The sequence below is a fragment of the Sceloporus occidentalis genome, unplaced genomic scaffold (genome assembly GCF_023333645.1).
Source record: "Sceloporus occidentalis isolate IW3139 unplaced genomic scaffold, rSceOcc1.0.p SCAF_6, whole genome shotgun sequence".
NCBI lineage: Eukaryota > Metazoa > Chordata > Lepidosauria > Squamata > Phrynosomatidae > Sceloporus > Sceloporus occidentalis.
The window spans coordinates 125,893,903-125,918,172 of NW_028316986.1; the positions used below are offsets into that span (position 1 = coordinate 125,893,903).

General features: G+C 40.3%; 1 protein-coding gene across 1 annotated transcript; it reads right to left on the reverse strand.

The window, feature by feature from the left end:
• Window positions 1–667: 667 nt before the first annotated feature.
• Window positions 668–23,308, reverse strand: MTO1 (mitochondrial tRNA translation optimization 1). Its single transcript, XM_089530911.1, has 12 exons — window positions 22,989–23,308; window positions 18,478–18,677; window positions 14,158–14,275; window positions 12,669–12,958; window positions 10,928–11,040; window positions 9,663–9,853; window positions 8,335–8,465; window positions 5,434–5,638; window positions 5,089–5,260; window positions 4,130–4,248; window positions 2,631–2,788; window positions 668–939 (listed from the first exon to the last, which is right to left on the reverse strand). The coding sequence occupies exons 1-12, from the start codon at window positions 23,206–23,208 to the stop codon at window positions 751–753; spliced, it is 2,106 nt and encodes a 701-aa protein (XP_089387037.1). The 5' UTR covers window positions 23,209–23,308; the 3' UTR covers window positions 668–750.
• Window positions 23,309–24,270: the final 962 nt, after the last annotated feature.

A 24,270-nucleotide genomic window follows, 5' to 3' on the forward strand; every position in this document is an offset into this window, starting at 1 on the left:
CTATCTTCAAGTATCTGTCACAGGGATAATGGAAAAAGCTTATTTTCTGCTGTTCTGCAAAGTAGGACTAAACCAGTGGATTCAAATTGCAAGAAAAGAAATTCTAACCAAACATTAGGAAGAACCTCTTGATATCTCAACAACAGAACAGAGTATCTTGGACCAGTGATAGACTCACTCACAGTAGGCTGGATTCAGCATTGGGTGGATGTCCATCTATCAAAAATGCTTATCTGTGGATCCATTTGACTGGGTTGGACTGTGATGACCTTTTGGATTCCTACCAGCTTTAAAATTCAATAATTTTGCCCAGCTGAAGAGTCATTGTTCCTACTATGTCTTGTGTAGAAAGCACACAGACCAATCTGCTAACCTAAAAAGGGATGAACAACCATGTGGCAAATACTCATCAAGAATCCTTTACTACCCTGTTGACCCTCACATAAAAACAGCATCAGTGTGACACAGATGTGTATGCCTTTCCCTCCTTATTTTAACTTGGGGAGGAAGCAAAGTTGGAAGGCGTGTTGACTGGAGTTTTCTGGATACATACTGAGGCTACTTTTTCTGCCAGCTGTAACCACAATTAGATTGCCACATTTTATAGATGTTTGTGATAACACAAGGCACAAGTTAGTATAGGTTTTTTTCTATATATATTTATTGAATAGCAATTACATACATAAATACATATATGGTATTGAAACCACGGGTTCCAACAACACAAATAATGTGTTCGATGGCTTTTTCTCAAAAAGCATTGCCTGCTTCAGCAGCTTGGAACCTCCTTTGTCCCATCAGATCTGCATCTGGTAAAGGATCAGCATTTCTGGGTAAGCTATGTTCTCTCTTCACTCTTTCACAATTGGTTTTCACAAATCTCAGTAGGTTAACAACAGCAGCTGGTGTCATTCCAGGGATGCGACTCACAGCCCCAATCTAGGAAGAATAAATATGAAGGCAAGAATCAGAACTCATTTTCATTGCTTTCACCATCTTCTCTGGCCCTGTAGTCATGTAGCTACCTTAATCCTGGCATTTTCAGCAAGAACAAATGTGGATATGGTTTATATTTGGCTTCCAAACCACCATGAAAACGAAAGCTCAAACTACATATACCACATCCATGCTTTTTCCTCTTTTATGAATTTAGCAATTCCAGGAAGAGACACACATTTAGGCACCTAATTGTCACTCTGTATTCAGATGTCAGCAATACAAGGTTTTCAGGTGTGCTGGATCATGTCTGCACATGTCTAATATATCATCCATTATTTCATAACATCTCACAGCACTTGCTGAATGCTCTAATCATCTGGATTCTTTATAAGACCAGGAGTACCACTGTCTCCGTATCTCAGGTGAGAGGAGGGGCTCAGCTGAGAGAGTAGATTGCTTGAAGTTACCTAGCAAGTTCACTAGAATCAGGACTGTCCTGATTTGTGTCCCAGTTTTTAGCCTTTATGCTAAGCCTTGTAGCTTCTCTTAGCCACAGAGAATTGTGTAAAACAACCTTTCTCAACCTTTTAACCCTAGAGGAACCATTGAAATAATGTTCATGTCTCAAGGATACCCTGCATAAAAGTATATTATATTTACCACTAAAAAAAAGTACCATTCCCAGAATTCCCAGCATGAAGCCATGGCAGAAACCTTTTTTTTCTCAGTCACAATCCCTTGCTGAACCCCTAGCGACAACTTATGGAATCCTAGTTGAGAAACCCTGATATAAGCAGTCATGCCTTTTCTTGTTCAAGTATAAAAAAGTATACAGAAGAATTGAACCAAGACATTTTAGATTATGACATTCACAGTCATTATGGATAGACCTTCTGGAAGTTCAAATTTAAACATCTGAAAGGCCCAAAGATCCCTGTCCCGTTATACATTTTATAACACTAGTCAAAACAGAATGTCAGATAGCATAACAGGTGAAATCAGAGTAGAAAAATCTGGCAGGCCACCACAATTACAGCATTGTCCTACATGTATCTGCAGCTTAATACCCTAAAGGCTGATCCACTCTGATCTTGGAAGCTAAGCAGGGTCTAAACTGGTTAGTACTTTGATGGGAGACCACCAACTAATACCAGGTGCTGTAAGCCATATTTCACAGGAAGGAACTAGCAAAGCCAATAAAATTTGTGGGGTCACCATAAGCTGACAGGCAATTTGAAGGACCATACACACAGACACCTATGTGTATCTACTTGGGAGTAAGTGCCAATGAATTCAATAAGAGTTATTCCCAGGTAAATATGGTAACAGAACTACAGTGTAAATCTACCTAATGTGGATAAATTTCCCTTGATGTTTTCCTTTCCAGAATTTAAATAAAAAGACTCACTGACGGAATCCTGTCATTTGTTAAATGCTCTCTTTGCTTTTTGGTTCAGAATGGAAATTCTTTTAACTTTTTATGCTGCCTCTAACAAAAGGGAAGATTGAAGACTGGTGTACAAATCAAAACTGGCAACACAGTTGTCCCCCTTTCTCCAAGTATTACAGTGTTTCTTCCATTCTGACCTCAGTGCATTTGGAAATGACTAAATGCTTTCAAACCACCCCTAAAACCCATAAAAAATACAGCATCTATTAAACATTCTGCCCCCTTGAAAACTAGTACATACTGTCTGTGGACGGTGGGAATCCAATTTCTCTCGTATTTCCCGGGATAGTGATGCATTGATGGCAAAATAATCCAGATCCTCTGGCAGTTGGAGAGCCTCATCTCGACGCACTTCTTCTATTTCTAACCTCTGATTGGACACATGCCTTTCGTACATAGCTTGCAATGAAAGAAGACAACCGCAGAATAACCAAACAAAGTAAGAATGGTATTTATAAACAGTGCAGTCCTAAGCAAGTTAACTCAGATGTAGGTCCACTGTGTTAGAACATCTTAATTCATTAGTAGGTGGGTTTAGAATTGTACACTATCCTGAACTACCCCTACACCATGGTATCTTTCCAGAGCAAACAAATTAAGCAAACAGATGGAACATGGTTTCCACAGATATCCAGAGTATGCCATGGAACTGGAGCTAATTGCCAACTAAACAAGACCTATTACAAGAATACCTCCTTTCCTGTAACACAAGGGTGGAGAAAGTATAGGCTATAGGGCTGTTATGTGCCCCCAAATTTCATTTTTATAGCCTCTGGGGCCCAAAGTCCCAAATCTTTTAAAGGCTTTATTTGGTGCAATTTTTCATCGGAAAACTGGCTAAAAAACCTTCCAGATTGTCCACATATTTCCCACAGTACATTCCTACACTCATACATATATGCCTATCTACTCACCTTGGCTTTAGACAACATTCTTTCCTGGCCTTGTAATCATAGTTAAAATTGAACTTGTCACCTCATCTTTATACTCACAAGCTACTGCATTTCTATGGACATTTTCACACAAAGCCTGCTTATATAGGTTTGTCCCTGGACTTTCCACTCTACCCCATGTGTCTAAGGAAGTAGACTCAAATCTACAAAAACTCATGTTACTAACTGCTCTCTTTCAATTAGTTTCAAAGGTGCTACAAGATTCCTTTGCACACATACAGTATTTGGCAGTTAAGGCCTTCCCAACTGTTGAAAATGGGACAGAGGTCCAAAAATGAGACAAAATACCGTTTGGAAATGATGTAACTTCCAATGTGTTTGAATGGGACAGTGTGCCCCACAAGGAGGTTATGGGAATAAAACAAAACAAAACAAATACTTTATTTTAAAATAATTGTAAATTTTTATTTATATTTTAAAAATTAAAATTTATTTTTTTTACATTGAAAATTGAAAAATAAAATTGAAAATAAAACAAAAACCTGCCCATCCCTGTTGTAATTCCATTATTTAATGGTTTCCTGGCTACTATACAGGTTTCTTTTCTAAAAGAGTGAAATGCCTCTTCCAAGATGTACTTACTAGCAATAAGAGCTTTATGCTAAAAGATGATGGATTTTTGCACACACACACACACCATTTTGCATTTGGCCTTATTTGCCCACTGAATGTGGCCTCCAATAAGTTCTATGGAACTGATTTTGCACTTTAAGTTGAAAGAGGTTTGTCACTTGTCAACCTACAAGATACTACATATACGTATGTTTAGTTTGCTGGTGATCTGTACCTTCTATTTTCAGCCTCTCTGCCAGTTGTCTGCATTCAGCAAACTTTTTCAGGGGTTCTGGGACAGCTCTTGCCAAGACCTCCATGTTGACTTCTTGATACTGAAGAATGTCTAGAGCACTGAGCAAACAAAAATGAAGAGCTATGTGTTTGTCATAGAATGGTGGGAAGCAAAATGACAGAGTAAACATATCCAAGTTAATACCCATTCCCACAGAATTTCAGGATATTTACAGGTCTAAAGCCTTCGCACATGAATTCATGCCATGGTGCCACCACCTAGGAATCTTATCCATGTTGTAGGTTCATGCACAAAATAATATGGCTGTCTTAGCTAAAGTAACCAACAAGGGCAAAGCTTAGAATTTTTTTTTTTTTTTTGAATGAAGTAAGTGCAATAAATATGATGAAAGAGCTCCAGCTAATCTAGGAGCACTTCCATAGGCTTCAATTTTGAATCTGCAATCAAGGCCTTGCCTGCACTGGCCAATGGTAGGTGTGACGTGTGCATGGCTTCTAATTCGGTCATATGGGCTTGTCATCAACGGATGCTTAAATCCACAGGTGGCAAGGCTGTAGATATCATGAGTCTGCTGTATATTATTATTACTTTGTATTAAAGATGTTATATCCCATTCTGGTGCTGAACATGCCAAAAGTTGTCTGGACTATTCACACCAGAACCTGGGTTTGGGCTGTGTGTCATCTGAACATGATGCCACCAGAAGAGGGAGAAAAGAGGCCTATTTTTCTTGCTTTTCAGATCATCTGAGTGTACGCAAAACTACACAAAACTGACGTAGAACCTTTTTTTCACACAAGGGATTTTCAAAACCATTTTAATGTTTTTAGCTGGAAAAAAATGACTTTTTTGACAAAAAAAATGAGTGTGAGATTTGTGAAGATCCCAAGGGCTTATGATTCTCACCTGCCCCAGAAAGATAAAAGAACTGCCTATACCTGAGGGGTGAACTACGTTGAGTACTTATGGTAGCCTCTGGAACAAGATGGGCCCATTTCGTGGAGCTGAACTGAACAGACCTCAGGGCTTCCATGCCTTCTTCTAACATTGCTTTCATATAAGATGCTTGTTCATACCGCTTTTGGGACACACAACCAGCTTCATTATAACCTGAAGAGATACACCCCCCCCCCAAAAAAAAAAGTGTAAAAGAAGTCGTCTTGGAAATTACTTTTTCAAACTACTGTCCACAGAATACCTCAACAAACATGGCCAGGGGAACAGACAGGAGAAGGAAAATAAGAGTTCTGTGTATGAAAAAGGTAGATGGTAGAATGGAGTACCTCTGAAAGTGAGCCTGCTGTCAGCATTATCTGGGCGCAGGGACATTCGGAACTCCACACGGCTTGTGAACATCCGGTAGGGCTCATTGGTGCCAAGAGTGGTGAGATCATCTATCAAAACTCCAATGTAACCTTCAGTTCGGCTAATAACAAAGGGAGGCTTCCCTTTGACCCGTAGGCTTGCATTGATGCCAGCAATGACACCCTGTACAAGAGGGCAAAATGGTTACAAGATAGACAAGGAAGCCAGCCTATGTACAGAAGACCCACAATCTTGACCTGCTCAAGCTATGGAGCACCTCTGTGTCCACCAGGATGGGGAGGGAGAGCAGACTGTTGAAGCGCCAGATTCTAGGGCATGGTACTGGATTCTGCACTTTAAACAAATTTCAATAGCACTGTTAAACACCACGCAGAACTGGAAAATGATACTGCCCACAGGACTCTTATTTCCCTTCAATAACTAGATGGCTTCTGAGCAGTTCTCCAACACAGTATAGAGGCAGTTTATGAGCAAAGCTTAGAAGTTTGGTAGTAAATATGCTCACAAGTACTACATGGTATTTTTACTGCTTAACTTAGAAGTACAGGTCCACATTATCTCTACTGCAATACACAACGGGATGCAAGACATTTTGTGGAATCTTGTCAGGGAGTTATGACAGCATGACATCTGGTTATGCTTGTACTATTTATACACTAGACCATGTAGCTATATAATACCCCATTATCTAAGGGTTCCCTGTTCCTCTGCAGAGCAATGACATGTCCCCAGCTCCATGACAGTAACACCTGCCAATCCTTCTGCTGCTATTGCCTCTGTCTGTCTGTGCCAGCACTGAGCAGGGTTGGCCTTGATATTTAAGTAAGTCCTTTGTTGGCTGTTCATTTGCATGTTTTGCAAAATAAATTTAAAAAACAACAACAACCAAACAGCCCTCTTTCACCATTAACATTCACAGTCAGCAATGTTGATGAGGCTGTTAGAAAATTTCTGACAATGATCTGACAACAAGACAGCTAATGCCAAAGGTCAGGGGAGGCAGAAAGGTTTTCAGTTTAATTGTTGGAAATGTTATGTATTACATTCTTTCCCTTTTTAAATAGAATGAGATAGAGGGAAGGCCTTGTCTATCTATACATGTGACTGCTATCACTCAATCTTGGGGGCTGGTTAACACTCTCAGATTCTAGACAGTCTCCTCTCAGTCTAAAATGGAGTAAACGTCTCTTCTAAGTAAGGTTAACAGTTTCTTCCTGCTATATCCAAACCATCACCAGTTAGGATAGGATTTAATTTGTTATGTATTTATTTATTAAAGTCATTATTATTTCTTTTTAAACTACCAACTGTATGTTTGTTGTTTTTGCGAGTAAGTCTTCATTCTTTAGAAAGACAGATTTAAAATAAAAGCCTAACCTACACTGTTGCTGTTCTGCTGATGAAAGCTGAACTCTAACAAGCTTAACTTTCATACCTGCATATGTTTGTTTCCCTTTAAAAGGGTTAACACCCTGGCTCTGGTGCCACAACAAACTACAGTTCCCGGAATTCCATCACATGGAGCCATGGCAATTAAAGTGGTTGTTTGCAGTGCGGATACATCCTTAGACATATTGGTTTGGATGCCTGCTGGTTCTCATACCTCATGTAATCTGGACCAGGAAAGCCTTGTTGTGGCTCTTCAACAAAAGCTTTCTTACCTGCGCCGCTCCCTCTTTAACATGTTTAACACAGGTCATATAAGAAGGAAGTTACAAGAACATCTCCTTCATCCTCCATTCCTGTTACTTCTTTCACTCTCTGTCTACCTTGTATTGCTTCTTGTCCTCTCCACCCCACCTCCCCCCATGTTGGAGCAGCAGTGCTAATTTATTCTGAGCTTGTTGAGGTTTCCTTTTCTTGAGGACAGGATCAAAATTCAAAACGACCTTAATAGATTAGAAAGCTGGACCAAAGCTAACAAAATGAATTTCAACACAGAGAAATGTAAGGTACTGAACTTAGGGCGGAAAAATGAACAGATATAGGATGGGTGACACCTGGCTGAACGAGATGACATGTGAAAGTGATCTGGGAGTCCAAGTAGACCACAAATTGAACATGAGTCACCAGTGCGATGCGGCAGCTAACAAGGCCAATGCGATTTTAGGCTGCATCAATATAAGTATAGTGTCTAGATCAAGGGAAGTAACAGTGTCACTCTATTCTGCTTTGGTCAGGCCCCACCTGGAATATTGTGTCCAGTTCTGGGCACCACAATTTAAAAAGGATGTTGAGAAACTGGAGCGTGTCCAAAGGAGGGTGACTAAAAAGGGCTGTTCGACAGTGGAACTAACTCCCTCGGAGTGTAGTGGAGTCACCTTCCTTAGAGGTCTTTAAACAGAGGCTGTTGGGAATGCTTTGATTGAGATTCCCTGCATGGCAGGGGGTTGGACTGGATGGTCCTTGCAGTCACTTCCAACTCTATGATTCCATTATTCCCCCCTCACCCTTTTTCTTCTAGGACAGGTCTTCAGTAGTTCACCTTACAGTACTTCATTTAAAAAAATTCTCCAAAACCTTTTGCCTCATCTCTACTACTGCAACCAAATCAAAAGTTCCCAAAGTTAATATTCTTTGCTTAGGTGTATTTTGGTAAAAAATAATACACTACAGGATTAACAGCAGCATTCCTGTGGCAGAATAGAGCCAAGGTCACAGCAGGAAGATGTTTCCTTAGCACTACAGTAACTCAGCTCGGCCACTGTACTCCACAACAGCATGAAAAAAATAGATTTTGGATTCATACAAGGAGGCATGCCCTGTCCAAATGTCAGGAATCACATTATCAATGTAAATTTACCAGATTTAACAATCATTATCCACTTTTTGTTGCAAACTTTCCACAGTTCGTTCACCTGGGCTGCAGCTTCCTCATAGCCAGTTGTGCCATTTATCTGTCCTGCAAAGAATAGCCGCTGAATGAGATGAGACTCAAGGGAAGCACTCAACTGACGTGGGTCTAGAAAATCATACTGAACTCCATAGCCTAGAACAATGAAAATGGATAAAAGAATTACTAAGGGAAATATCTGTTTCATAGATTCAAATATTACCACCAGAAACAGAACTACAAGGTTACTCAATTCAAAATATTCAGATGATACACTGTGCAGATCTGTTAACATATTTCTTTGATTAGAAACAGAGCAGAACTTGAAAATGTTATCATGGAAGCTAATGTGTTATTCTTACTTTTGCTCAAAATGTAAATCATTACTCATTACTTACTCAAGACTTTACTTCTCAACCCCAAGTATTTCTTTTCTGAAATAAAATCTTAAAATAATAGAAAACCCAAATTCCTCCCCTCCCAAAACCAAAGTTTGAATTGTCATTTATTTGTCAGTTCAAAAATCCTAACAAGTACCATGATCCTTGATGTATATTTAATTAAGCAGCATCTCCTGACCAGACCACTCCCATTCTGCTTTACTGGGCACCAGCTGCTGCAAGCAATGGAGGTCTGTTCTCCTGTTGAACAGAACACAGCATACTGACATTTCCACTCTCTTCCTCCAGCAATCTCTGGTGTGATAATCAGAAGCAGGACCTGCTGCAATTCCTCCTAGCATCAGAGATATCTCACAGAAGGGGTGGGGGATGGGGAAATGTCAATATGCAGTGCCCCAATCAATAGGAGAATAGTCCTCCATCACTCACCAACACTGCTGCCTAATAATATTTAGGATTGTGGCAACAATCCACAATAATGAATATACAGAGACTACGAATCTGAATCAGTTATAGATGGGTAACTAGGTTATGCATCCATAACTGCAATAGTGAATGCCAGCCAATTATTAGTCATTACATTATTTTTAAAAGTAACATTGCTGTTCACTATCACCGAAGAGTAATGTGTTACAAGTAACATTGTTACACTGCACCATACTTATTTATTTACTGAGAACATTTACATGTCACCTTTCATCTGACTTGGATTATACTGGATGTGCAAGCAGGTGTTTTTTCAGAGCTTGGACGAAAAGTGTTACAACTAATGTTAGTTTACCTCTAAGCTCTCAGGCATACCTGCCTCCACACCCAATATCAATAATCCAAGTCAGATGAAGAATGACATGTAAATGTTCTTGAAAAAGAAAATACATCATACTCTTCCATATGATTAAAGTATTTAAACAGCTTCATTACCAGAGAATTTTCACTGCTTCATGCTACTAACCTGGCTGTACCATTTTTGCTTTTTCCAACCCCCTAATATGGGTGATGAGCTTCTCCTGGATTTCAGATGGTAATGTCACTGATATTCCTTGTGGGTAGATAACACTGGAATCCAAGCCCTCAGGCTCAAGCCAGACCTGATGCACACGATTGGGGAAACGCAGAACTTTGGACTCCAGTGAGGGACAGTACCTAGGAAATAAATAACCAGCCAAATCAGGATACTGACATGTGAACAGTGTACGAGAAGAGAAACTGAATACTGGCAATGGCCTGGAGCTAGGAATGAAGCCAAGCCAATCCTTCACCACTACTCTCAGACACCAGGTTGGTGTTCATCCCTAGGGCAAATAATCGCTCTGTAAGGTACTCATGCTGCGAGCATCCTTTCTATACAATTCAGGCTGAGTCAGGGAAGCCCCAGATCTTACAAAATGTCCTCAAGTGTCAAGGGATACACTCAAGGGGAAACCTTTTAAAGCCCTTCATGGCTTGGACCCGAGTTACTTGAGGGAACCCTTCTCCCTACACAATCCTCCCCACACTCTCAGAACATCTGGGAAGAATTTATTAGAATACGATAAGCCCAAATTAATGTCAGCTTCCCATAGACCGTTTATGGCCACAAACTATGGAACAGTCTACTGGAAGAGATCTGTCTTATCACCACCTTAGATGCCTTTAAGAAGGCACTTAAGACAGATCTTTTCCGGCGGGCTTATCCATCCGACCTCTTATAGGAGATCTTTAAGATAAAATGCTTCACTTCTGGTTATGATGTATGTTTTCTAAATGTTCTAGATGTTTTAGCTATTTTACTGAATTAATAATGTCAGTGTTTTATTGATGTACTGTGTTAATTTGTTGATGTAATCCCGCCTCGATCCACAAGGAGAGGAGGGAAAATACAAATTATTATTATTATTATTATTATTATTATTATTATTATTATTTTCCACTCCTTCCCGGACCAGCTACAATATATGAAAAGCCCAATTAAGTATCAGATTTAGTACCAAAGCTTTAATTTATCAAATTCATTTATTCCCTCAGGACTCCAGGGGCAATGGACAGAAGATATGCATCTGTATTTGCACATACTTTGCCCCACTAACTTATCTGCTATGCCCCCCTTCTCTTTTATCCCCTTGGTGTATAGAAATTTGTAAGTTGCTTAGGCTCCAACTTATCTTTTTTGTTTATGGTACTCTATTAAGTCTCATGTATTTTGACACCACTTGTATAAATAGTGCAAATGAGGTTTACCGTGGTCCTCTTGTTGTCTCTCGGACATGGTTGTTCAGGTGAAGATTATCACGGATGATCTGCTCCACTTTGGGGTTAGTGTAAGTCATATAACAAGAGAGCTGATCTTCTGGCTGAAACAGAATAAAAACCACCTCGATTTAGTGTATGAGCTGGATAGCTTTTGTGCATGCTGATCTTCTTAAACTATTGTTGAGATGTCACTGTTTGCCTTAATCAGCATTCCCACACCACAAAAGGTATGATAGCAGCACACTACATCATTGCATTCCCACAAGTTGTAATTTCTAACAGTATTATTTACTATTCTATAAATGAATGAATTAATATCCCACTATGGGACCTAAAGTGGCTTACTATAAAAGTTAAAGCTAAAACAATATATAATATAAAAATTTAAAAACCATTAAGTAAGCCAATTGAAAATTGATGTTAAAATAGTTAAAAACAGTCAAAATAGAAGTGAAAGATGGCACACGTCAGAAAAAAAGAAAAGAAAAAGAAAAAAACAACCCAGCCAGTTAAAAACCAAAGGCCAAGTTAAATAACAAGGTTTTAGCCTCCTCTGAATTCCATAGATAAGGAGCAACCATTAAGAAGGCTTTCTCTTGCTTCCTCACCAGATGAGCCTGGGAGTATGATGGGACAGAGAAAGCCTTTCCTTGAAGAATGTTCAGCCTTAGGCTGGCTTATTTGGGGTGATATAGTCTTAAACAATGTAGTACTGTAAGAATGCAGAAAAACAGAGGCACTTGCTTCGACTCAGATTTAGTCATGTGCAACCAGGAGGACAGAAGGGGAATCCCCTGCCCTTCCCACCCATGTCCCACACACACCACCACCTGGCTGAAATTGCTGCAGATGGGCTGTAGGGTGTCTGCTGACTGTGGTGAACTATTCTGCAAAGGAGAGAGGGATCTCTGACAATTGGGCAGAGGCAACATTTGTGAGAATGGAACCCTTCTATCAATGGACTGTAGATCTTGGATCCAACAACTGAGCAGAAGTATATTAGGTCAATCCTAAATGAATCTGCTAGGAAGAAATCTAAAAGCATTTCAGTGCAATTTACTTCTATGCAAGCGAACTTGAGATGGCATGATTTAGTAATTTATCTATTTGATTTATCAATCACTAAGATCTAAATGTTCTTAACACTCCTGAGCCCTGTTAGGTGCTTTGGTCACTCTAGAAAATAATATTACTGTTCTAAATTTATTGTGGAGAATTTTTAAAACAGCAGTGATACCTCTAAAAAAAGTCTATTTTTGTTTTAATAATCTTCCAAGTAATTGTGGAACCCACTGGCCTTTCATGACAGCAGCCTAAAGTCATCCTTACAAGAAAATAAAGAGCAAAGAGGTGGCTGTAAAAATCACAGGGCAGGTATTTCAGAAAGAGGCAGCTAGTGAATGGAGGAAATAGCATTCTTTGTACATACCAGCACAATGTTTTAGGAGTAAGAGTTGTGAGTCATGATGATATACACCCACCTCTCCTACTCTGGTGCCCTCCAGATGTAGACTACAATGCCCATCTTTATCAACTATGGTCAAAGGCTGTACTAGGTGGCTTGACTGCAGGTGGTATGGGGTAAACACCTGCAGGTGAAACACATATTTGAAAATCTCCTCCTCATGTGCTGAACTGCTAGAATGTTCATAGTGACAGGGAGGGAGGGAGGGAGGGAGGGACTATCACATAAAGTGCATCAACTGCATACGTTAGAGCTGTATCCCACCTTAATCCACACAGCTTCATTAAGGAAGCTGAATGGCACAGGAGATTGGTCAGCTGCTTGTTGCTCCAGAACACTGAAGTCAATGGAATCTTTTACCAGTCGGGGTGGAGTCCCCGTCTTTAACCTTCCAATGGTAAATCCAAGCTTCTCCAGAGTTTGAGCAAGGCCAATGGATGGTTGGTCTCCCATTCGCCCAGCAGGATACATTTCTAGTCCAATTAGGATCATCCCCCTCAAAAATGTTCCTGTGGTCAGAATAACACTACCAGCATGCACTCGCCTTCCATCTTCTGAAGAGAAATCATAAAGTAAAACATCAGCTTCTTGTCTAATTACAGAGAAAGCGGCATCTTCTTGTTTTGTGCTCTAAAGAGGAAACATATAGGCTATTCTACAGATTTTGAATAAAAGACAAGGAAAGGAACATAATTTTTTCTACATAATATCACACAAAGCCCAAAAGGATTTGATATCACTGTTCAGAGTCAGCATCTTGCATTTCATTTTCATTTATCTTTTGTTTAAAGAGAGAAAAACAGAAGTGAACTTGCAAACTCTACTCTGTTTGAACATATGATTTTATTGTTTGTTCAAATCTGCTTGGTTTTTGAAATGTGAATACTAAAATGCTGAACTAAACTATACACTCCAGAACAACAGAACATCTTGCACAGTGAGGGTATATAACATTTCAAGTCAGTGGTTTTCTTCTACAGGATTCCTAGCGGGACCCAACCCATATTCTAGAAATTCCAACCTTCAGGTTAGTGTAGAATCATTCTCATTCTGACGTATTGAAGCCACACATATTTTTCCAATTCCCTGAATGACTATCTCAAACAAGCAAATTGGAACTCGTTGCTTTCTGGTTCAACCAACATATTGAACTTTTTTTTCTAGAAGTGGTAAAACTGCAAAGATGCTTAATTTCTGACACCTATCAGAGTATTCAGACAGCTGACCACTCATAGAAACAAACTGGTTTTAACATGAAGAATAATGCTTAGTTTGGGTTAGAAAGACAGGATGGTGATGGTGATGTTACTTCTGATTCTCATGGGGCACAATTAAAATGTAGTTTGCTATAACTACTCAGAGGGAGACTGAATAGACCAGTGATGGTGAACCTATGGCACACGTGCCAGAGGTGGCACTCAGAGTCCTCTCTGTGGGCACATGTGCCGTTGCTCCAGCACAGAATTTGCCAGTATTTCTTACTAGAAAGCCAGAGGGACACGGCACCTTGCAATTAATAAGTGGGTTTTGGGTTGTAGTTTGGGCATTCGGCCTCTAAAAGGTTCACCATCACTGGAATAGACTAACAAAAGAACAAGGAGGGAAGCATATAAGAGTTTCCTTTCTTGGTACATTGACACATTTAAAAGCATGTAGGCATCTCCTTCAAGTAAGGATCTGGCTCTCAGTGGCTTTATGTACAATCACATGACTCCATGCAATCCCAAGAGCAGCCCTGTCCCTCAGTACTGACCCAAAATGACTCCACTGACGCAACATTTCCCAGGACGCTCTGGCTCTGGCTCTGTAAGTAGAAGATCTTCCACAGATGCCTCACAAACTGTCAGATGTGGGATTTGGAGAATTTCTTTCTACTAGGAAAGTAAGAATTGATAAATGAATGCACACAAACGTTTTCAGAAAAGACTTTTTAAGGATTAAACACAGAGGGGAAAAACAAACAAACACCCAGATAAAATACAGTGTCTCCTTTCCATCAGGGACAGTTGTCTTTGCACTATTAAGTGAAAATTCAACGTCGGATTTATTTTTTTTAAGTATCTGTTCCCTGTCATCAATTCCTCCCTGCCCCAAAGAATTTCCATTTCTACATGACATTATTAAGAATTAACAATGAAGAAGCTCTTTTAAACATCTGTGTTAATTTATTTATGGCATTTACTAATTTCAAGTAGTCTATTTTTTTACCATCAACAAACAGCTAGGTTTAGGCTTCAGTTTGAAAGCAAATAAAGATGGCATAAGTGAGATCTAGAATAATGGTTGCCCTATAGATTGATCCGTCTACACTTCCTTCTGCAGCCATTTTACTCCACCTTTGGTTTCCCCTTCCCCCCCTCCCTAGCAAGTAGTTGGCTGTTGAACATTCTCAATTGCTGGACTGTTTTGCAGGAAGTTGAAGCCCAGTTTAGATTTCTCTCTCTTGGATTTTTTTTGGGGGGGTGAGAGGGGTATTTCTGAGAGCCAAGCCTTTATGAGGGGGAACCACACAGGGCAATTGACATATGGGGACTGTATTTCATACTTGGGAATGGATTACACTGGCATTGTTGCCAAGTCATTCTTTTGGAATCCCTTTAAGATGAACTTTATAAATCTAATGGGGAAAAAAATCACAGCTAGTGGCTGTATCCTTTTGTGTAAGATGTATATATGTAGCTATAGGCAGCAGTAGCAGCAGCAACCCAGCCCAACTGTACTCAGACTTTTTAAAAATTATATTTATATCTCATCTCCCCCTCCTTTCTCACAGAATTTTTCTCTTACAGAATTTCCCTTCTCTTCCCAATTTGATCCCTACAGCACTATGAGGAGGGTTCAGGCAAGGAGTCCTAAGTCACAAAATGAACTCAATGGCAGAGCAACCCGAACCTCAGTCCAACAATTCAATCACATTGACCTCAAGGAAGGGGCTTCAAACAAATATTCTATACCAGTACCCTCAGTAACTTTAAAAGTTCTTGCTGAGGGTAACTTTAAAAGTTCTTGCTGAGAGCCAGTGTGTAGTACTGTTTACTGGATTAGGACAGGGAAGGCCTGGGTTCAGATTCTCACTTGGCCATGAAGTTAACTTGGTTCACTATCTTAGTGACTGGCTCGAGGATAAGGTGGTGGAGGGTAAAAATTCTGTGTGATGATAAAAATGGTAAGGAGACGCATGTAAAATTCAATATCAAATTAACTGTGATGAGAACATCTGGTTATATCCCAGATCTGCCACTAGCAAAGAGAAGAGATCCTTCTACGAGAAGCTTCCATGAGAAGCTTCTGAACTAGTGTAGTGATCAGGTTCAATTTTTGCTTCCCTTTATTGTCTCCTATACTATCCCAAACTGTTTTTGAGGGATGGAAGACCCTTTAGAGAAGTGGGTGAAGTGATGTTAGGGCTGCAGAGGGAGGGGCATTTGTTTCTCACACTTTCTGTGGACAGGGGTTTCTGAGCAAGGACCCTTTCACATTATGCAAAGATGGCATTATGATTCCACTTTAATTGCCATGGTTTTACCTTACGGAATCCTGGGCCCTGTAGTTTTGAGTCACTAGATCTCACTAGGCTGAGAATTCTGAATTCCCCTTGGTAAACTGCAAATCCCAAGATTTCATTGAACAGAAGCATGGAATTTAAAAGTAGAATTATAGTACTATAATCATTTAGTGTGACAGGGCCCCAAAACTTAGCTCAAGGAATGTTCAACTTGGAAAAAGCTGTATCTAGTCCTATGTGAACTAACCATCTTAAAACTGTTCATGTAGTGTAAGCCTATTTCTTTGTTAGGCTTCATTTCCCTTCCTGTTTACTTTACATTGGATTCTGCATTGTTTTACACAAAACCATATGCACTGATTTTTTAATTGTGTACTTATAATTCTATGGCTATTTCTAAGTGCTCCTATAATTATTCTGATACATTGTGACACAGCTGGCGTATTATCATATAGAAAAGTGGTGTACAAATAAATGAAGGCATCTGATGGGGTTGGTTGTTCCCCACCTGAAAATAAGGAGGTTGTAGCTATAGACAATAACTGCTTTCTTCCACACTTGTGTGAGCATTTCCTTCTTTCTTCATTTCATCCACATTATATTTATTCAATTTTAAAAAAATAAAAAATGCATTAAAATGCATTAAATAATAAACATTTCAAAGACTAAAAAACAAATAGTCCTGCATTGTCTATATAAGGTTAGATGTCCAAACTGATATGAAAACTTTTCTGCCCATGAGATTTTACACAGAGAAGAAAAGAAACTATAAAACTATTTCCTTTTTTAATACTGCATCTTGCAAAATTCTCCCACAAAAGTGCTGAAATGGTCAGTAAGAAAACAGAAGATTGGCTTATTTCAAGGGATGATGAGTCAGGTTTTTTTTTAATGTCATTCAGACTGCATTTCAAATTAATGTACTTCTTGTAAAATGGAGGACACTTTATTTTCTAGAAGACATGGAAGGGTTTTATCAGCAAGCTGCAAAATGTTGCAGTTTTTTTCAGGTAATTATTCTCTAATGATGCAACAAAGATGCACTCCTTATACAATGGGCCCTTAGCATCCACTGGGGTTTGGTTGCAGGACCCCCTGTGGATACCAAAGTCCCATTATATACAATGGTGTAGTAAAATAGTGTCCCTTATATAAAATGGCAAAATCAAGGTTTGCTTTTGGGAATTTTAAAAAAAGAAGAAATTTCAGGCCATGGATGGTTGAATCCATGGTTGCGGAACCCATGAATATGGAAGGCGTACTGTAAAAGCAAACATTTTGAAGACTTCATTTCTAAATCATTCGCCAAAAGGATTACCCAAATTAATCTGTACAATATCCTTAACAAAAATCATGTATCTAATAAAAAGCACCAGTTCAAACTGGCTTTGGAATTGCTACCTGTTCTACTGTACTGAGGTATCAGCGTTTTTAAGTTTAGAAGTGATTTTATGAGAATTGTCAACACTTATTGTTATGAGGTAACAAACAAAATTAAAAACAAAATTCTATCAGTATTATAACTTCTGCAATAACAAAAAGAGAGCTAGATGCTTTTTTTTAAAAAAAAGTTATTCTAAAACTGAGCACTACTAAGATAACTGTACTGCCAATATTTTTTCCTGTGAATCAATGTGTGTTAGCCATTCTAATGTGTCCCATATTCCTTTTAAATCCTTTTGATTATTGTCAGAGCAACTGGTTCCCAAACACCTCCCTCATTCTGAGCCAAAGCACACTTTTGCTGCAGTTACTAAGAGTGATATTAGTTGTAGGTATTCTTTATCCAGTATTTATCTATGTTCTCTCTGTCCTGTAAACATGTATTACTAGGCACAAAAATTCAGTGCACCATCAAACATACCATATATACTCGACTATGTCAACCTCATGCATAAGTTGAGGGCAAAATCTGGGGCCAAAATTATGGATTTTGCTATGACTCGTGGATAAGTCGAAGATAAAATTTAGGGCATATAGCAAAGGATCTAAAGAATGAAGCAAAGTAAAACAATGGCAAAGAACTTACAAAATTCCAGCAAATATAACTCTTTCTGCTCACTCTTAAGGCTGGATGGATGAGAGAGCAGAGGGGGTCAGTGCATCCAGGACAGATTGTACTCTTGCTTTTCACCAGGGGATGGTTCCTTCTTTTAAATAAGAGTTAAGATACAGTATTTACATTGACCCGTTACTAAGTCGACTCCAATTTTGGGGGGTCAGTTTTTGACCTAAATTTCTAGACTTATACATGAGTATATACAGTATATTATTTACAGATTTTTTTCAGTCAGTAAATACATGGCATATAATCCTTGATTTAATTTTTTGAGGTTTACTAGTATTTGGTTCTGAAATGACCCGACACCAAATCTTTTTCTCTGTTACCTCCCCGCACCCAAAGTTTACATTCAGGCTTATTAAGCATAGAAGAAGCTGACACCTATTCTATTTAATTGTCTGGGAATTCACTCTGGATATCGAGCCATTTTGTTCATGCATTTACCCAACTATCCTTCTCCTCCCACAAAGATACCTTGTTCTTGCTGTTCTTCTTTGCATTCTCACCTGCATGTTCTCTTTGTAGAGCTTCCTGTCAATCTGTGCTCGGAGGCCCCACACAGCTGGTCCCTTGCCCTTGTTTAATACTTTGTAATGTACTCCAGACTGATCACAAATCCTAGCACAAAGGCCATCTAATGCATCCACTTCTCTCACCAGATGTCCTTTTCCAATTCCACCAAACGAAGGGTTGCATGACATTTCCCCTGGACAAAGAAGTATGAAAGACATTACATCCTCACCTTTCCCCATCTAATTGCTAGTTAACTCTAATGTTTCAACCTAGGATCAGAAAACACCAGTCATTGTTGCCCTAATTCCACTTGCATTCAAGAACAATATAGTTATCTTAAATCTTGAGATGAAAGGTGTAAGCTAAACTTATTCAAGATTTAGAGACAGTTCACTGGAAATACAGCACAGAGTCATGTGATGTCATATACTGTAGATTATTCTAATGAAGAATTAGTTTTGATTATTGTAACAAGATGTGTTTTATTGACTGTACTTGTTAACTGGGCTCAAATTGTCTTTGACTTATGGCAATGGCAAATGAGAGCTCTCCAAGTTGCCTTCAGGACTTGTATATTCGGGGCTGTGACTTCCTTGAATGAGTCTATCCATCTGGAAATGTGGCCTTCCTCTTTTCCTATTGCCTTCTACCTTACCAAGCATCACTAGTGAGTCATATCTACTTATGATGTGTCCAAATTCTGACAGTCTGTTTAGTCATCCTGGCTTCTAGGAAGAGTTCAGGCTTGATTTGCTCTAAGACCCATCTGTGTTTCTTTCTTGCAGTCCATGGTATTCATAGAACTCTTCTCCAACACATTTCACATGAATTGATTTCTTCCTATCAGTCTTCTTCATTGTCCAGCTTTCACAACAATATGCAAAAATTGGAAGTAGGATGAAATGGACAATCCTAACTTTAATATTAAATGGGATATCTTGACACTAGGATCTTGTGTAGTTCCTTCATATCTGCCTTTCCAAGTTGTAAGGTGGATCCATACTGCAGAAATAAAGCAATTTGAGAATGCTTTAACTGCCATGGGTCTGTTCTACAGAATCCAGGGATTTGTAGTTTGGTGAGGTACCAGAGCTCTCTGACAGATCAAGCTGAACTATAAATCCCAGGATTCCATAGGATAAAGCCATGCCAATTAAAAGTGGTGTCAAAGTGCTTTATTTCTGCAGTGTTGCAGATCTAGTCTTTTTCTGGTTTCTTAACTGCAGTATCCATTTTGATCAATGCCTGAACAAACGTATGGAAAATCTTGAACTATTTCAGTGTCTTCATTGTCTTCTTTAAAGTTACGTAAATTATCTCTGGTCATTAATTTTGTTTTCTTAATATTCAGCTGTAAACCTGCCTTTATACTTTCTTCCTTGAGTTTCTTCAGTAAGTGTTCTAAGTCTTTGTTATTTTCTGCTAATATTATGGTGTCATCTGCATATCGTAAACTGTTGATGTTTCTTCCTGCAAGTCTAATCCTATTAGACTTTATTGTACTATTATACTATATTATATTGCATTACATTATTATAATATTATGGTATACTATTCTATAGGCAGAGTTTAAGATGAAACCAAGACTCTGATTACTTGTAAATACTTGCATTTTTTTTTCTTATACCTTTTTATATTCTTTTTTGGCACTGTGCCTATAAATGGGAAGTATCCTGACAATACGTGAACTGATTCAGCTTTAAAAAATTGTTATAAGTATTTGGTGTAGACATCTGATCACATATGGAAGTCGAGAAAGACGGAAACAGTTAGCCATTTTCAAACTGATTTCTGTACAAAGCCTGACAATATTTCTGTCTTTAAACCACCCTTTACATAACAGTAACTATTAGGTCTCTTAGGCAGTCTCACTCATAATACAAACGTTTAAGAAAACGAGTATGGCTAAGATGTTCTTTGTGATGGCAGAATAAAAGGCTGCACCAGCACAGTAAAATTAGTGTTCTGGTGATGAAGTACTTATGCTGGGAGAGGGCAACAGCAGGCAGCAGAGCAGCGGCATAAGGGTGATCTTGCCTATCACATTCTGTGCTAACCCATGGCCCTTTGGATGCAGGGCAGGGGGCTGCATTTTGGCATTGTTGGGTAGCAACTGCATCGCTTGGGGAACATACTTCACAAAGAGGCACTGCACACTTCCTCATGGGATGTCTGAAAGGAATTTTTCATTTATGTAGCAGATGGTCAGGTATATATATATCATGAAACGATATCAACCCAAGGCTGCTGCAATATACCCATTTCTCAAGAAATAACCTCCACCAAACTCAGTGAGACTTGACTTACATCTACATGGAAAAAAAATAGGATTGCACTGTAACTGGCACATTTCCTGTCAAATGATATGGGGGAAAGCCTGCAGAAAAGGTTAAAAAGGGCTTTGCTGACATACAGTCTGTGGCCACCCACAAATTGGATGCCTTAACTTCCTGCAAATTGAGTAAATTGGAGAAGTGTTTTGTTTCTTTAGTTAATACAATAAACTTTGAATAATGAAGAGATTAAGGATTCCATGAGGCTGCAATTATACTGTGGGGTATGTAATATATGTTTTAATAGCATTTGGTATCACTAGGGAATCCTGCGAAATTCAACATGTTTTTCTGTAAAACAGTGTTTAGCTTATGCTACTAGAGCTGCATCTGCACTGCAGAAATAGTCCAGTTTGACCCCACTCTCACTACCATGGCTCAAAGCTATGGGATTTTGGGAATGGTAGTTTGCGGTGGCACCAGAGAAGGCTGAATGTGTCACAAAACTACTGTTTACAGAATTTTATAGCACTGAGAAATTAAAGTCAGTTAAAGTTGTGTCCAAATAGATTATTTCTGCAGTACGGACGCAGCCCAAGGGCGTGTGCTATCTTCATTCAACATGCAGGCCTGTCGTATAGCAAATGAGGGAACAGAGAGTCTTTTCAATCATGTGCCTAGTGAAACTGCAACCTCAGCAGCCCTGGCCAGCGTAACTGTGAGGAACAGTGGGAGCTGCAGTCCAACAGCTTCTGGAGGAAATAGTCCCACTCCACCCAATGTTACAATCCAAATTTTAAGATGTTTTGTAATTTCAATTATAGTACATGGATAGACATTACTAATCGCCCTGCCAGCCACATGTTAAATATGCTGTGTGGGGGGGGGGGGGGGGAGCTTTCCTATATATATTTTCTACTTCCAGGTTTGCCAGACGAAGCAGACTCAAACCCATGGTAGCTGATGCCTCAGTAAATTGCAGTCTTGTAGAAACCCTTTTTTACCTAAATACCTTAGAAGCATCAGCTCCTGCCTGATCTTGGAAACTGAATATTATCTTATGCGTGTGTGCCTTTGAGTTGCCTGTTGACCTAGGCAGGGAGATACTATTAATTTCCTAAGAGTTTTCTTAAGCAGTGGATACTCAAATGTGGTTTTGCCAGTTCCCTCCTCTGAAATCTAGGTCGAAAACACACTGTAGAAATAATCCAGTTTGAAATCTTTGAAATCGCTTCAACTGTCCCGGCTTGGTGCTGGGGAATCCTGGGAATTGTAGTTATTTGTGCTGCCAAAGCCCTCTGAGAGAGAAGGTTAATGTCTCACAAAACTACAGTCCCCAGAGTTCCCTAGCATTGATTCAGGGCAGTCAAAATACTCTCAGACTGAAGTACTTCTGCAGTGTGTTTTGGGCCATAGCCTACAGCACCTAGTATCTCTTCATGGCTTCCCATCCAAGTACCAACCAGAAGTGACCTTAACCTTAAAAAAGGCCCTAAATACCCTCAAAGGCCCCAGATTCTGCCTGATCCTGGAAACTAGGAAGGGTCAGCTGAGAGCTCTGGTTAGTCCTTAGATGGAAGAGACTGGCAAAACCACCTCCGATTGTTTCTTCCCTAAGAAATTCATGGGGATTCATGACAGGGGATTTTAGGCCCTTGAGAAGGTGGGGAGGGGGTAATACATGTATGTATGTGTGTGTGTGTGTGTTTGTATACACACACACACACACACATATATATATATATATATATATTAAAATCCATAAAATGTTGTATTTTTCCTGCACAATGTAATGTCTCCTGAGGGGCCTAAATCCCTATAGGTGCCAGATTCCCCTCTCATCTTATGCATATTAATTAAAATACGTTAATTAATTACTGTATTTTCCTGCCAACTGTAATGTCTTCTAAAGGGCCTAAAAACCCTACAGGGCAGTGTCAGATTCCCCTCTGATAAAATCCATTAATTAATCCCCCCCTGCACAACGTAATGTCTTCTGAAGGGCCCAAAATCCCCTATGGGCACCAAGGTTCTGGCCTTGGGAGCTAAGCAGGGTCAGCACTGGTTAGTCCTTGGATGGGAGAGAGGGGGGCCAGTGAAACCCTGCTGCTGCTGCTGCTGCTGCTGCTGCTGCTGCTATCTCCCAGTCAGAGGGGGCAGTCCCTGCTGGGCTAAGCCCCGCCCCTTCCTCCTCCTCCTCCTCCTCCTCCTGGCGAGCGAGGGACCCTCACCCAAGGAGGCCCTTCTGTGGGTGACGAGCAGCGTCCTGGCCCCGCCCCTCGCCGCCGCCGCCGCCGCCTCGGTGCCCGCGTGCCCTCCGCCGATGACGACGACCTCATACTCGCCGCCCCCGCTGGCCTCGGCCGCCTCTGGCCTCGCCCCCTGGGACCAGGCCCTGAAGGCCCGGGACCTCCCCAAGCGGCATCCCAGCTTCCGGCTCAACGACAGCATCGAGCAGCCGGATGCTACAAGCCACCCAGGCGCGAAAGGAACCAGAAGCCAACGGGCTCCTACCACCACCAGGGCTTCATGGTGGGCGCCGCCATTTTGTGAACGGCCCTGGGCAGAGCGCATGCGCGCTAGCCGCAATGGGCGGGGCCTGTGGGTGGTGGTTTCCTGACGCAGAATCATAGAATGGTAGACTTGGAAGAGACCTCAAGGGCCATCTGGCCCATCCCCCTTCTGCCATGCAGGGACTGGACTCTCAGTCAAAGCATCCCCATTGACAGATGGCCATCCAGCCTCCAAGGAAGGAGACTTCACTGCACTCCGAGGAAAGAGTGTGTTCCCTTCTCGGACAGCCCTTACTCTCAGGAGGTTCCTCCTAATGTTGAGCTGGAATCTCTTTTCCTGGAGCTTGCATCCATTGCTCTGGGTCCTGTTCTCTGGAGCAGCAGAAAACAAGCTTGCTCCCTCCTCAAGATGACATCCCTTCAAGTATTTAAACAGGACTATGGTTTATGCTCATTTCTATTATTATTATTATTATTATTATTATTATCACTTATAAGAATGATGCAGTTTGATGCCCACACTGCAGAAACTGTCCACTTTGGCACCGCTTTGATTGCCACGGCTGAATGGTATGAAATTCTGGGAACTGTAGTTTTGTGAAACATTGAGCCTTCCTTCTCTGTCAGAGCGCTCTTGTGCCACAACAAACTACGAATAGTAGCACTTTTAAGGCTGCATCTGCACTGTAGAAATAATCCAGGTTGACGCCACTTTAACTGGCACAACTGGATACTGTGGAATTCTGGGAACTGTAGTTTTGTGAGATATAGAGCCTTCTCTGCCAGGGAGCTCTGGTGCCACAACAGACTGCAAATCCTAGCATTTATAAGGCTGCGTCTGCACTGCAGAAATAATCCAGACTGACACCACTTTGACTGCCATGGCTCATTGCTATGGAATTCTAGGAATTTATAGTTTTCTGTGGCCGCCAGAGGTCTGTGACAGGGAAGGCTAATTGTATCACAAAACTACAAATCCCAGAATCCCATAGCATTGAGC

Excerpts from the sequence above, each read along its gene's own strand:
- MTO1 (XM_089530911.1), bottom strand. The coding sequence starts at position 23,208 with ATGCTGTCGTTGAGCCGGAAGCTGGGATGCCGCTTGGGGAGGTCCCGG. Across the intron at positions 14,276-18,477 it reads TCTACAAAGAGAACATGCAG|AAAGAAATTCTCCAAATCCC; the intron begins GTGAGAATGCAA and ends CTTTCCTAGTAG. Across the intron at positions 5,639-8,334 it reads ATGAGGAAGCTGCAGCCCAG|GGTGTCATTGCTGGCATCAA; the intron begins GTGAACGAACTG and ends CCTCTTGTACAG.